We start from the raw sequence: 13,509 nt of genomic DNA on the forward strand, positions 1-13,509 counted from the left end.
TTTGTACCTCTCTTGAGCAGGAGTGTCCCAGCGGGATGGTCGATGAGGAGACATTCAAGTCCATCTATTCTCAGTTCTTTCCCCAAGGAGGTTAGATGATAATACAGTCTCTCCTCTACAGTTCTGTCTCGTTAGAGATGATGGAAATTGTTAAAGGATGGGTCTGCTCTTTTTTGGCTGAAGGGAGGGTTCCCTGAAATGTTAGGGACGTTAGGGAACATCTCACTCGTATTGGCTGCTTTATTTGTATTTGTATATGAAGGACAGATCTGATGCATGGTACACAAAGTCTCTCAGTTGTTAACAAAATTGTGACTGTTTATCTAGTGTTTTACTTCAATTACAACGTAACGAACCTACTGTATGCTGGCTTAGAGACTTTCACAGCATTGTAGCTACATTTCTTCATAAAATACCCTTTTAACCACAAGGTCAGCAAGTAAGACATTACATTTACCAAAGTAAAATAAATCATATAGCTATCAGCCTAAAAATACAGAAAGTAAAAGTCACAGAATGCGATAGATAAAGCAGCTAACAACCCCGAACTCCTGCCAGATGATAGAAGTAAATAACAGATTACTCCTCAAATTCATCAGGCAGTTTCTAGTTCTATATTAAGCTCAAGATAAATTTTCAGTGGAGAAGTTGAGCGTACAGTACACTGAATCTATGACTCTGATGTCTCATTTGTCCACAGATGCAACCACCTACGCTCACTTCCTGTTCAACGCATTTGACATCGACAGAAACGGTTCAATCCGCTTCGAGGACTTTGTGATTGGCCTGTCTGTGCTGCTCCGAGGTTCAGTCACCGAGAAGCTCAACTGGGCCTTTAACCTCTACGACATTAACAAGGACGGCTACATAACCAAAGAGGTATGCGTGAGTTATGGGGATACTTGTTTATTTGACAATGACTCAGATATGGCATGAAAATTGGACACCCTGAGGGAAGAGACAAGCTTCAACACCTGTGAGTGCAGCCCAGTCACTACAAGAACACGCTCCTAATACTCCTAAAACTCCTCATATCTCACCCCTAAAACCCTAAAGGAACAATTAAATAGTCCAAAACAACTCCATCAGTCCAGAAACACCAAATAATGTCAGAAGTTAACAAACCTGGGTAAATGCCAGACGATTCATTTAAAACCATTTTTTTTGGCTTCATTCTCTGAAAACAAAATGTTTTTATCTGTTAAAATATTTTCTTCAGTGTTTGGTTCTTTTATCTCAACTTTGGCAATTTCCAACAGACCTGTTTGTTTTGTCAAACTAGTCAAACTGAAGTTTATCTACTCAACACATTACCCTTAAGTTAAATTAGAATACATTTGATGATGTCATATGATTTTCTATGTGACAGTAGCGACACCTGCAAAACCTGGGAAACGTCTGTGTCTTGCATTACATTCTGTCTTATCTACATAACATCCAGGGTAATGTGATGTTAAGGCTCTGACTGGTTGTGTTGCTTTATTCTTTGGAGATGCCATGTTTGACTTAGCTATTTTCATGGCTGTAAAGTCGGTTTAATTCATATGGTAGATCTTAGAGTTTTTGACATAAGTACAATTATAGTGAAAAATGATAAATAAATATTTAAACTCTTTCACTTTGTCTTGGTCTGCTTCTTCTCAGGAGATGCTGGCAATAATGAAGTCCATCTACGACATGATGGGTAGATACACATACCCCAGCGTGAGAGATGAAGCACCCTCCGAACATGTGGACAAGTTCTTCCAGGTTCTGAACTCACACAATGAAAAAGCACACAATTATATATTTTTTTTAATTTAACCAGGCAGAATCATTAAGAACGAGTTCTTATTTACGATGATGGCCTGACAAGAGGCACAACAAGCTAAAGTGAAGTAAAGATAAAGTGCTACTAAGCCTGTATTCACTGTAGTGAAAATCACAAAGTTAAAAACAAAGCTCCTTTCGGGGCGGCAGTGGCTCAGGTGATAGAGCGGATCGTCCAATGATCAGAGGGTTGGCGGTTCGAATCCCACTCTGTCCCGGTTGCTGCCGTAGTGTCCTTGGGCAAGACACCTTACCCACCTTGCTCCTGATGGGTCGTGGTTAGCGCCTTGCATGGCAGCTTCCGCCATCAGTGTGTGAATGTGTGCGTGAATGGGTGAATGTGATGTACAGTAAAGCGCTTTGGGTATCGTTCAGGTATAGTAAAGCGCTATATAAAACACAGACCATTTACCATTTTACCATTTTCCTCCAACGTGTCTGTCCTTCTGTCCTCTCCCCACAGAAAATGGATAAAAATCGAGATGGTGTCGTCACCATTGAAGAGTTCATTGAGACCTGTCAGAAGGTGACTACACATTTCCACGCACTCATTCACACAAACAGATGAGTGCAGCACGTTCACAATGACTCTTCACACAAACTGTGTACAACAAGCCATTGACCCTGGTTCAGTGTCAGTAACAACAACATGTCACTGCTTAATCAAGCACGGACTAAAATTATCATGTTTCCTTACTCCTTCCCATCCTGTAGCATCCCCACACCCTTCCTCTTCCTCTGCTTATGATAGTCAGGCTGTTTTAAAACCACACTCAGCTTTGATGCTCTGTCTTCTCTGTGCCATCTCTATGTGTTGTCTCTCACTCACTGTGTGGTTACACAAAAACTTAAAGACACTTCATTGTATGAAGACAATACATACATAGGCTCACGTCAGAGGAAGAAAGGCTGCATTACTTCTCCTCCCTACTTCTTTTTTACACCAATATAAACAAATGCAAAACCAAGACTCAAGACAAAAGTCATTAACTGTCTGTAGTTTTTGTCATTAAATAGGAACCTCAAAAGACAGTCGTCTCAGAGGAAGATTAGAAACATTATAATAATAAAAGGAAGCATACCAATCAATAATGTACCAATCAATCAATGTATAAGCTTGTGTAAAAAGATAAGTTTTAATACTGCTTTTGAACGATGATACAGTTGTAGCAGAACTGAGTTCTAGTGGGAGGTTATACCAGATCATAGGAATCACCATCTGATTAAGTGTAGATTCAAGGTTAAACTTTTATTTGATGATCTCAGAGGTCTGCCCGGTGTACGTGACCATGTCAGCAACATAGGAAGAGCCGAAACCATTCATAGACTTAAAAACAGTAAGAGTTATTAGGTTTGTATAGTTATTAAAACTTGTAATTGATTTAATCATAATCTATAGTATATACTTTTATATCTTATTATTTATCTTTCTTAACAATCATTGTGGTACTGATAATTGTTGAGGGGACAGCATTTCATTTTTTTTTATGTACATTGGTACATGAGAAGTGACAAATAAAGAAATCTTGTCCATCATTTATCAAGTATGAAAATACAATCATATAACACATTAGGGATACACTGATAATTGTGTTACTGAAAATGACAGACTAAAGGGTATCAGTGTAGGAATAGTGCTTTGCTTATAACTTCTTAACTAAAGCTTAACAGTTATAATAACTTTTTTCAGCTTTAGACATGTTGTTTTCAACACTGCTGCAGTCAGGTTCAGTTAATTTCTGGATCTTAACTTGTATTTGTTTTTTGAAAATCAAAGTTAAGTGGATAACAAACACAGGTGGTGTCTAAGTAAGATGTGCACAATACTGTATGCCACCTTGTAGGACTTTCTTCATGCCTGGGGGAATAGGTGTATCTCTGCTGCATGATTTAGCCGTTATGTTTGGGTAAGTCAGCAGTCTCTCATGAAACTACATGACTGCAGTCATACCTCCTGGTGTAATGGATGGGAGTGGACACAATGATGCAAATATGTGCTGTTGCTGTGGAATGTACAAACTATTCGGAGACTTGTAATGGCCATTTCATAGAAGATTAAACTTTGTGTTTGTGTTGCCTGTACTCATCATGGAACTTCAGACTCCAGGCAGTAGATAAGAAGTAAATATTATCTGTGTTTAATTTACCTCAAATTCAAACATTGGTCAGTAAATATGCTGAAACTTTGCAGCTGCGCAAACATGACAGTGTGTGGTATTCTTCAATACCAGGAAGGCTTCAAACCTCCAGGAATGTTGATATAACGGGACAGGGTGGAACATTGATATTCATAATAGCTGAATACTGAATTTATCACTTTTGTCTCAAAATAACTGCAAAAAGTGCCAGTGTGCATGGTCCAAGTTATCTTGTGTTCTTGATGGCATTGGGTCCATGCTTTTAAGTCTTGGTTTTTGTCCACGGCTGTGAACAAATCCACTTGAAAATGTCAGACTTCTGGTGACACTTTTGTATGTTTTGTCTTTTCTTTCTAGGATGAGAACATCATGAACTCCATGCAGCTGTTTGAGAATGTGATATAAGGATTCAAGATGCCCTCCATCGCAGGTGTTTTCCATCCTTCACTAGTCCATGTGCACAATTTGCACACAAATGCAGCCCACCCACCGCCTCAAACTCCACACTCAAACATGACACCCTCCCATCTGGCACATAATGTAGGTACTGTAAAAAAAAAAAAGAGAAAAAAAAGAACAGAAACTAGAATTTTCTTTTCCCTTTTGTCACCACGCTCCTTAACTGTATCTTGCAACTGCTTCTGGATTGAAAGGACTCACACAGACTGAAGAAGAACTTCCTGGGTAAAATTCTCATCAATCCAGTGTGGGGTTTTTTTTGTGTGTGTGTTTGTGTTCTCAATGAGACAACACATGAGTCTCCTTGAGCTTTTATCATCAGACAAAAAGGATCAACAACCAACAAGGAGCGAAGAGGCTTACAATAATCCACTGACCTTATCACACAAGGACACTAGCTTTAACACTAATATACCTTGTTTCTCTTTCTGACACATACACACATCAACACACACACACACACACCTGCTTGAGGGTTTTTAGTGAATTGGATGAAGCACAAAAAAATGCAGCACACACACACACCCACAAACACACACAGACACACTCACGCACACAAAAGGAAATGAACTAAAGCATGTTTGTCCTGAAATATGTGATGTGGAATTAGCTTGCACTACAGGTTTATGACTATGTATTATATGCGCCTGAAATAAAGGCAGTGTAGATACCGGCACCTGATATAACACTGATGGAAACCAGTGTGTATGTATATATGTATAGTGAATAGTTATATATCCCACGTAGTATTGGTCTCCTCTGTACTGAACTGGGTGATGGGATGGGACCACAACTGAATATTTGTTTCAGAAATCTCTATGTTAATCAGTTTAACATCATGTTTATTAACAGTTCCTCACATAATTTAAATGGATTATTCAAAGATTTCTCTCCTTTTTTTGTATTTTGAAATATTATGTTTAGCTGGTCAGATTGGAGAAGTGAGTCTGTATGGTCCTACTGTGAGGACACAAACAGACCACTGAAAGGGTGACCTTTTATGCTGAATTAAGGCTTTATCTTGGTTCCTCAATATCTTTGAGCATGCTGAATCTAAAGTGCTGCAGTATTATGTACAGTACGGTAAGACCGTTGTGATGTCGGTTGATTAAAGATACTGTAATTAACTGCCAGCTCTCCTTTTCACTGTGTCCTTTCACTGTATTTACCTGCACCAAACGTAAGTGAATTGATAGGACTTTCCACAGGAACTAATACCACTGTCAACCGTGACTCAACAAATACTATAAAAAGGATGCTTCACAAGCAAATGGGAACCATGGAATCTGCTTACACTGCTTTATACTTCCTATTTATGACATCTGTTTATTTTAGGTGTCAGGGGTATGTGACAGGCATTGTTCACTGATTTCTGGACTGGACAATGAATTATTATTATTATTGTTATTATTAAATTGACCTTTAGCAAGCCCAAAGGTAAGGTTAAGTGTGGCCAATAATCTGCATAATTTATGGTAAATTGCATAAGGTACAGTATTTGGTTATGAAATGCACTGTGCCAGCATGATAGAAAGTGAAATGAAAATAGCCTTAAGGTGACACTTTATTATTATCCAAGACCTTTTATAATCTATAGTTTTATTGACTGTGACCACGTGAGGCCCGTTGTGTAATATGTTTGGTTCAGTATAGGCTAATTATTAACGAAAGCATTCACAGTGATGCACAGAGTCTGGAAGACACATTTCATGATGGGCTCACTGATCGTTGTGGGGCGTGTTTATCTGGCCATGATCATTGTTTACCTGGCCATGAGCAGGTGGCCTGCCGCCTGAGACAGACTAAAATAAATTGCTGCTCCTGACAATGGCCTCCTGAGCCACCGGCATCACTCGCCGGTTCATCCATAGGCTGAAGGCGCAGAGGAGGCGAGCACAGGGGGCAGGTTAGGCAACAGAGGAGAAACGACCGCTGCTTATGCAAGAAACTCCTGTTACAAAAACTATAACAGCCTCCGGGTCCATACAGCGGAGCGACGTACGGCTGCGTCATCTTTGGGGTCGCTGCTGATTGGCTGAGCCGCGGCTCGAGGCCGGGCGAGAGGCTGGTCCTTGACGTCACGGGGGGACGTGGGTGTGCGTAATGACGAGTGTCAACCCCGTGGCTTTATGAAAGGCAGAGATCCCTCCACGGACAGCGCGTCTGTCGTTCCGTGTACACCGTCGTCTGTGGCGGCTCGCGAGCTCGTGCAGGAAGCCTCTGGCTCGAGGACGGTCTCCTCCTCTCTCCGGTCCCGCCGCCGCCGACTCCTCAGCTGCCCGCGCGTGGCCTCTCCCCCGGCTGGACACCCGGGCTCTCCGTAGCGTTACCCTCCGCTCGCGGCTCAGCTCTAACAACACAAACCACGGGGACAAGCCAACGGTTAGCTGAGCAGGGAAGTGGGCTCCGTCTTCTCTTTCATCACGCAGGTGAGCACAAAACGTGCCATTTTTAATCCCGTGAGACAGACTTAACACACATGTGGATGTCAGGAAGTAGGGCACAAGGAGAGGCGTGCTTTGGTCTCCGCGGCCGGACTCGAGCCGGCTACGGTTAAAGCGCTCAGAGATGTGAAGGTGTCTGTCTGGTAGCTGGAGGACTACACGGGCCCACCGGCGTGATGACCGTGTGTCTCCTGATGCTAAAGCGTGACTGTGAAACGCTGGGCCACATTAGCCGAACCGATCCTACCCCTTTAAGTTATCTGGCCCATCTTTACTTAGCACGACAATCCAGCGTGGAAAAACGCATTTCACACAGGAACCACTTATCTTTATGCTGTGGATGTCAGATGCCTCAAGGTTTCCAGACATGAGGGATCTATTGTGACACAACAGCGAGGCCAAGCATGCATCACTTGTTCTCCATCACTTTATGTGACCCACAAAGCTAAAATTGGTAACAAACTGTAGCTACTAGGCAGCACAATCTGGCACGCGAGCTTATTTGGCCATTAGGATTTATTGGCTCTTGATGATGGGGGGTGTTCCTGGAAACGTGGCGTGTGTGTGTGTGTGCCTACAGTATGTGTTCTTGTGCATCTGTTAGCAACAAACACACTTTATTAAAAAGGTAAAGTCAAATTTGCAGAGTGCAGAAGAAACGGAGTGATGTTGTTTGGTAAAGCCTCCCTTGGATACTGGTACATTGCCATTGGCCACAGTGTTTGTGAGGTCACAACGCAGCTATATGCAAAACCTCGGCACCCCTGGGAAACTGCTGTGTTGTTGAATTTTGGAGTGAAAAGAAGTGCAAAGAAGTGCACTAATGAAAACACACACAGCAATTATACAGATGGTTTTATTTCAGAAATCTAAGATAATAAAACAATAATTAAATGGCACATTTCATCTGAGCAGCCTAAGAATGGTGCGTAGTATCACTCCGTTTACCAGCTGTAATGATGGAAAGACAGAAATATTCTTCTTCTGGGACGTGGCAAAGAAAATGTCACAGAAAGATGGAGGAACAGTCCTGTTGTCAGTCAAACTGTGATATCTCAGCTCACTCGTTATCAGTATTTAGAGCTTCACTTACACCACTGTTTTCTTTGTGGAGGGATGTTATTATATAATCCAAGTGCAAGTTTGCTGTGGTGTACTGGTGAGGATGTCCACACCTCATTCCGCCCTCGTCAAGACATTTCTGAGCAGTCAGCTGTTCAACAGCCCAGTTAGGATTGTGTGTGACTTTTCCCAACACTCTTGAGTGTGAGCCTGTAAATTCCAGTAAGAAGTATAGGGTCCCATTGTGTAAGCACAGTCGTTACATGCGTTTGTCCCTCTGTTGGACTATTAACAACGCATCTCTAGACAGGTAACAAGTGAGGTGGTTCAGTGTGTTTGTGGTTGCAGACATTCAGGTGCAGTGTGTACTTGTAACTGGTTGAAATATGAAGTTTTCTGGGGACAGTAAAAGCAATCCTGATGATGCTCTGAAAGAAATCTGAGGGCAGATCTGGTTGTATTTTATACATTTAGAAATTCATCATGTATGCTAGGTTTTATTGCGGTGTCATTAGCAGTTCAGTCCGTGCACATTTGATTTTGCGTGCTGGCCTGGGTATTTAGTTTTGTGTTACTGGTAAGTTGTTTCTCGCCTTGTGCAACCCTGGTGTGTGTGCGGTGCCAGTTCCTCTCCTCCACTGGTTATTTTTAATGTCCCATCCATCCTACACAGGTACGAGGTGAAATTTAACCAGATGTGGAAGAAGGGGTTGTTTGCTGAGTTGCTTTTTCATAGTGCAAATACGAAACTATAGGAAAGGCACACAAATGGAACCGATACCAGCTGAACAGGTTAGGTGCATAATAGTCCAGTAAACCTGCTGATCTGATCTGGTCCCAGCAACAGTCGTCTTCTACTATATGGAGGAATGTCTGAGGAATGAATGCCATGCCATCTGACATTCATGGCATGGCATAAATGAGAACAAACTGATAAAGATGACCAGGAGGTCCAGTCATGTGGGAGCATGCGTTCTGCACAGGTACATTTCTCCACCTACCCTGCTTCCTGTCTTTTCTCTGGGGTTTTTCCTCTTGCCGCTGTTGCCAGGTGCTGGCTCATTGTGAGAATGGTGGAAACTTTTCAGTCACTTATTTAAAGAGTGCTGTCTAGACCTGTCATATACATAAAGGGCCTAGAGATAAAAAAAAATGTGATCCTATAGAAAGAAAAAACTGACTTGACCTGATGTGTGGATCAAACACCTTCACTATTTCAGTCTGTGGTCTGATGATACTGTTGGTTACAAAGATGTTGTACAGTACATAATGTTGCTTCATTTATTCACATCCAAGATCATCTAGTTTCTGGTAAGTCCCTTATGTCAGACTTAAGCACACCCCATCATTCAGACTGACATAATTCAAGTTAAAACATACACACTGTAATTAGAGCTTAATCACACCTTTGCAGCTTACAGTCATCTTTCAGTCGTCAGCACAACTTCTGCAAACCAGGCATCCTGAAAGGTGTTGGGTACAGGTGCTTCCTCCTGTTGTTGTTCAGCAAGTCAGTGCATGGAGCTGCGTAGGCAGTGATCTCTGAATCAGGTTAATAATAAATATATTGTTCTTCTCAATTTCTGCATAAGAGGAGTTGGTCAGGAAGTAAAGTTTCTGTGCGGCTTGTACACTAAAGGGGAAACTGTGCAGCCCGGTCTCTCCTCCTCCTGTCCATGTGCATTTGTTTTCAATGAAGCCGGTGAGAAATCAATCCATGGAGCCGTGGATAACGTTTTTTATTTTATTAAAAAAAAAAATCATATACACATTATGATGTATTTGTGTAGTCTTATCTGTTATAAACAAGAGATTACTGCTTATGGTGCCGCAGAGACGAGAGCTGGGACACCGGGTCGGAGGCTCTGATCTTACAAGGTTGGTTTTCAGCCCAGAGACGCTAGGTGGAAGGTGGAGAGCCTCCATCTCCCTGGAACAAGTTACAAGTCATTGATTTAACCAGCACTAGGACTCTGGAGCTGTTGAATTAAGGTTAAGGCATAGCTAAGGTGACAATCCTGCATAGTTCCTCATTGTTTTCCTCCATCTTTGGTTGAAAACCTGTTCCTCATGATTTTTTAGTAACTCTTTAATCACCATGACTTTACAGTATAAATAAAAAAGGGGGGCGGGGGCTGGCTGGGCCAGGAACGGGCACACCAAGCTGAACTGGGTCGCAGAAATGGATTCCTGGCCCTGTTTGCTGTAGGCAGCATGTGATTAAGATTACACTGCGGTGCTGGGTCATGCCTTCTCACTGTACTGTTTAAAAGTGTGTGTGTGTGAGAGAGAGATAAATGGTTACATTTCAGCATGTACCTCTAAATAGTACACCCTGAAATTATCTTCACTTCTGTTATTTCCTTCAGCACTGCTACAGTAACAGGTGTGTTACTTCGGTGTAACACTAAACTGTCAGTGTGTTTCTCTCATGAAAGAATTACAGGAACATGGGGATTAAATGGCCGAAAAGTATGTCACCTTTGGCCATCACGGCGTAATTGTTACATAACAAGGACTTGACAACATAAAGCCAGCAGTTGTAACCAGTTTTACTACTTTCATCTAAATTAAAGCACCAAAGAAGCCCCGACACTGGCTGCTTCAGAACGAATCCTATGTCAAAATTACTCCAGCCCTTCAGAGGCCATCCATGTGTGTGTGTGTAATGCACAATGACTCGGCAAAAAAAAAAGTTGTTTTAACTGGGTCACATCTGGTCTAGTGTAATGAGTTTGTGCATAAATGAGTATTCAATAGATTTTTACTCTGAATTTTAAAGATTTGTGTGACTGGAAGTGTCCATTTGGGACTTCTTATTGATTTACTGGCAGTTACAATTAATCATATTTTGGTGCTGAGCCTAGTGTTTGTGTGTTTAAGACAGGTTTGTCTTCACTGGACAGTGTTTTTGGCTTCTGTAGCTTCCATGTTTTTGTAGCTCTTACCTCACTGTAGTTTTAGCATAAACATGGCAGTGACTGTTTGCTTCCTCTAGTTTACAAGCAATGCTGATGGAGAGACTTAAACAGCTATTACACAACTTGGAGCACATCTGGTTGTTGAACAAATTGTCACGTCATTTAAAAAAACTCTCTGGTCCAGATTGCAGCCAGAGCTTCAACTAAAAATTTTAATTACTCATTCGTCATTTAATTAGTTAAAGTTAAAAAAAAAACAAAAAAAAACAGAATAAAAAGGCTAGTTGAATCAGTCCTTTTTTAAGTTGTGTTCAAGCACAGATACTAAACATTAATGGTTTCAGCTCCTTTTATGTGAGGGTCTGTGTTTTTCTTTCTCTTCGGGGGAAAGTCATCTTTAACATCTTGAGGTTGTCTGTAATCAAAACATTGTTCATTGTTTTCAGATCTTTTACAGACTAAAATAATAGTTGATTTTTTTTTTAAACTGTTACAAATGAATCAATATGGAAAAGAAACCGGTGCTTCCAAGAAAGGTGTTACAGTACTTAAGGTTAAATTAAATATTGTACTGTTTTCTTAGGCTGATCGGAAACAGAGCAGTGATGCAGATAATATGCCAGTTCCATGAAGATTGTGTCAGCAGCAGCACCAATGACGAATGCACAGTGAGCAGCAGAGTAAAGAGCATCATTAATTAACTGCACTGTGTTGTATTGTGTACATACTGATCCAGCTGAGGTCTGTCCTCTCATTTGAACAACACTGCCAGCCATGTGCCTCCACATACAGTGAAATTAAATCGCATGTGAAACAACAACAACAGTGTTCACACGTGTTTAGGGGAGCAATTTACTAATTCATTTTCATTTGCTGATTAATTCCAAGTTGACCCAATTAAATCTCTTGTTCAATCTGATCAATATAGTCCCAAACCCCAAATCCTTCAATTGACTATAATCCAAGAAAAGCAGTGACTAGTGACTACTCCCTTCCAAGAATCTGGAATCCACCAGCTGATTAATTTAACCATTAATCACTCAATAACTTACTTAATTATTGTAAACTGCCTATCTCGACCTTTCAGAGGCCACATGAACATAACCAAAGGTATTCAACTATTAGACAACAAAGACAACCATCATCTTCACATCAATTGTATTTAATCCTAAACAAACAAACCCTTTGATTAAGTATAGTTAATGGATAATTATATTTTATTCAAGTTAATATTTGAACTCTTCAGAGCGTGCTGTCCGCAGACATGAATCATGTTGCCGTGGTCACAGGGAGTACTGGAAAACCACTGCTGCTCACACAGTAAAGTCTATTGTTGTGTTAAAGCTGGCTTAGCCTCCTCTCAGTCCTCACCTTCACCTTCCAGCCTCCTGCTGTTTTACATGTACAACCATTTGACCCGGTTGCACACTGAAACCTTGATGTGAGTCTTTGTCCTTGATCTGTATCTTCCTCTGGCCCTGGTGTCAGGTCTGTGTGTGAGGAGTGTTCACATCTGTCCTCAGCTGATTGTCTCTTTATCTGTCTCAGTGCTGCTACTTGTTTTGTCTGTCCTGCCCCGTTAGCACATTTTGTGACGTGAGCTGTGTTGGTCTAACGTGTTTGATGAAGCAACTTGGGAGGAGATCAAATAATCTTTTCTGACCTTCACTTGGCAAGTTATGTCTGTTTTGTTTAGTTCTTTTATATGCAAAGTAGATCTAGATCAAATTGAGTCACTCAATACTAGTTTACAATGCTCTACTAGTTTCAGTCATTTCATTTAGCTGAAATCGAAATGCATAAATATTGATGACGATTTGATCGGTAAAGAAACTGTTGTTTACACTCTTTAATACTTCAGTATCAGTAGTAGTTATATTTTGCAGAAACCTAAAAGCCTAGACCATGTGTGGAGCTATAACAATTGCTCAATTAGCAGAAAAAACATCAACATTTCAGTTATTTCCGTCAGTTTGTTCTCTGGTTCCAGCTTGTCCTGTGAAGAACTGTTGCTTTTCTTGGTTTTGAATCATAATTGCCTAAATGTATTTTGGTCTTCAGCTGTGAGCCAGAAATGTAAGATATTTCTTCATTCATTTAGTGAGAAAATACTGGAAAACATCTTAATCACTACTGAAAACTACCAGCAGTGTGCATGAGAAAGTGGGCCACGTTAACTTTAGTATCTCAACTCTATAGAACTACTGTATGTTAATACCGCTGAACTGTCATATTGCTCAGCTGCAGCTCTGACCTGTGTAATGGAAACTATCACAACATGATCTCTGATGACCAAGTTCTAATGTAACTGGACTGTCACTTTATTTGGTGTAAAAACATGAAGTATCTGCGTTAAGCTCTGGGGTTCAGCGTCTCAGCCGATCATCATGAAGCTCTTGAGGGGCTGAGTGAAGGTAATCTGTCTCCACAGTTACTGTACAAGCAAATGAAAGTGGTCATCCCACTGAGCCAAACAGCAGGAATCTGCTTCATGTAGGCTAAAAGGATTTCATCAGCTTCAAGCAACAATGGATGCCTTCAGTCTTAAACAACCCTGCTGGGCTTCGTGGAAACTATGCCCAAGGCTGTGGGTGGCGGAGCAACCTATAAGAAAAGTGGACAGTTCAAGTGTGAAGTGCAGCATCTCCACTTTTAAAACACAAAGCACGACGAAAC

The 13,509-nt window shown here is 41.1% G+C and overlaps 2 protein-coding genes across 4 annotated transcripts in view; both read left to right on the forward strand.

Moving 5' to 3' along the window:
• Window positions 1–4,352, forward strand: part of kcnip3b (Kv channel interacting protein 3b, calsenilin) — a gene marked incomplete at both ends in the record, with an annotated part of 42,413 nt that extends 38,061 nt beyond the window's left edge. For both annotated transcript variants that reach the window (XM_083979694.1, XM_083979695.1), the window contains 5 exons: window positions 21–90; window positions 701–879; window positions 1,645–1,749; window positions 2,273–2,335; window positions 4,305–4,352. In XM_083979694.1, the coding sequence (XP_083835820.1) occupies window positions 21–90; window positions 701–879; window positions 1,645–1,749; window positions 2,273–2,335; window positions 4,305–4,352 (465 nt within the window). The remainder of the gene's footprint in view (window positions 1–20; window positions 91–700; window positions 880–1,644; window positions 1,750–2,272; window positions 2,336–4,304) is intronic.
• A 2,239-nt stretch (window positions 4,353–6,591) lies between these two features.
• slc23a2 (solute carrier family 23 member 2) overlaps window positions 6,592–13,509 on the forward strand; it is a gene marked incomplete at its 5' end in the record, with an annotated part of 36,924 nt that continues 30,006 nt past the window's right edge. Inside the window, one exon of one of the 2 annotated variants that reach the window (XM_083979642.1) lies at window positions 6,592–6,835. The remainder of the gene's footprint in view (window positions 6,836–13,509) is intronic. The other variant, XM_083979641.1, reaches the window with a different exon arrangement.

This window comes from Trachurus trachurus (assembly GCF_905171665.1).
Source record: "Trachurus trachurus genome assembly, chromosome: 9".
Lineage (NCBI taxonomy): Eukaryota > Metazoa > Chordata > Actinopteri > Carangiformes > Carangidae > Trachurus > Trachurus trachurus.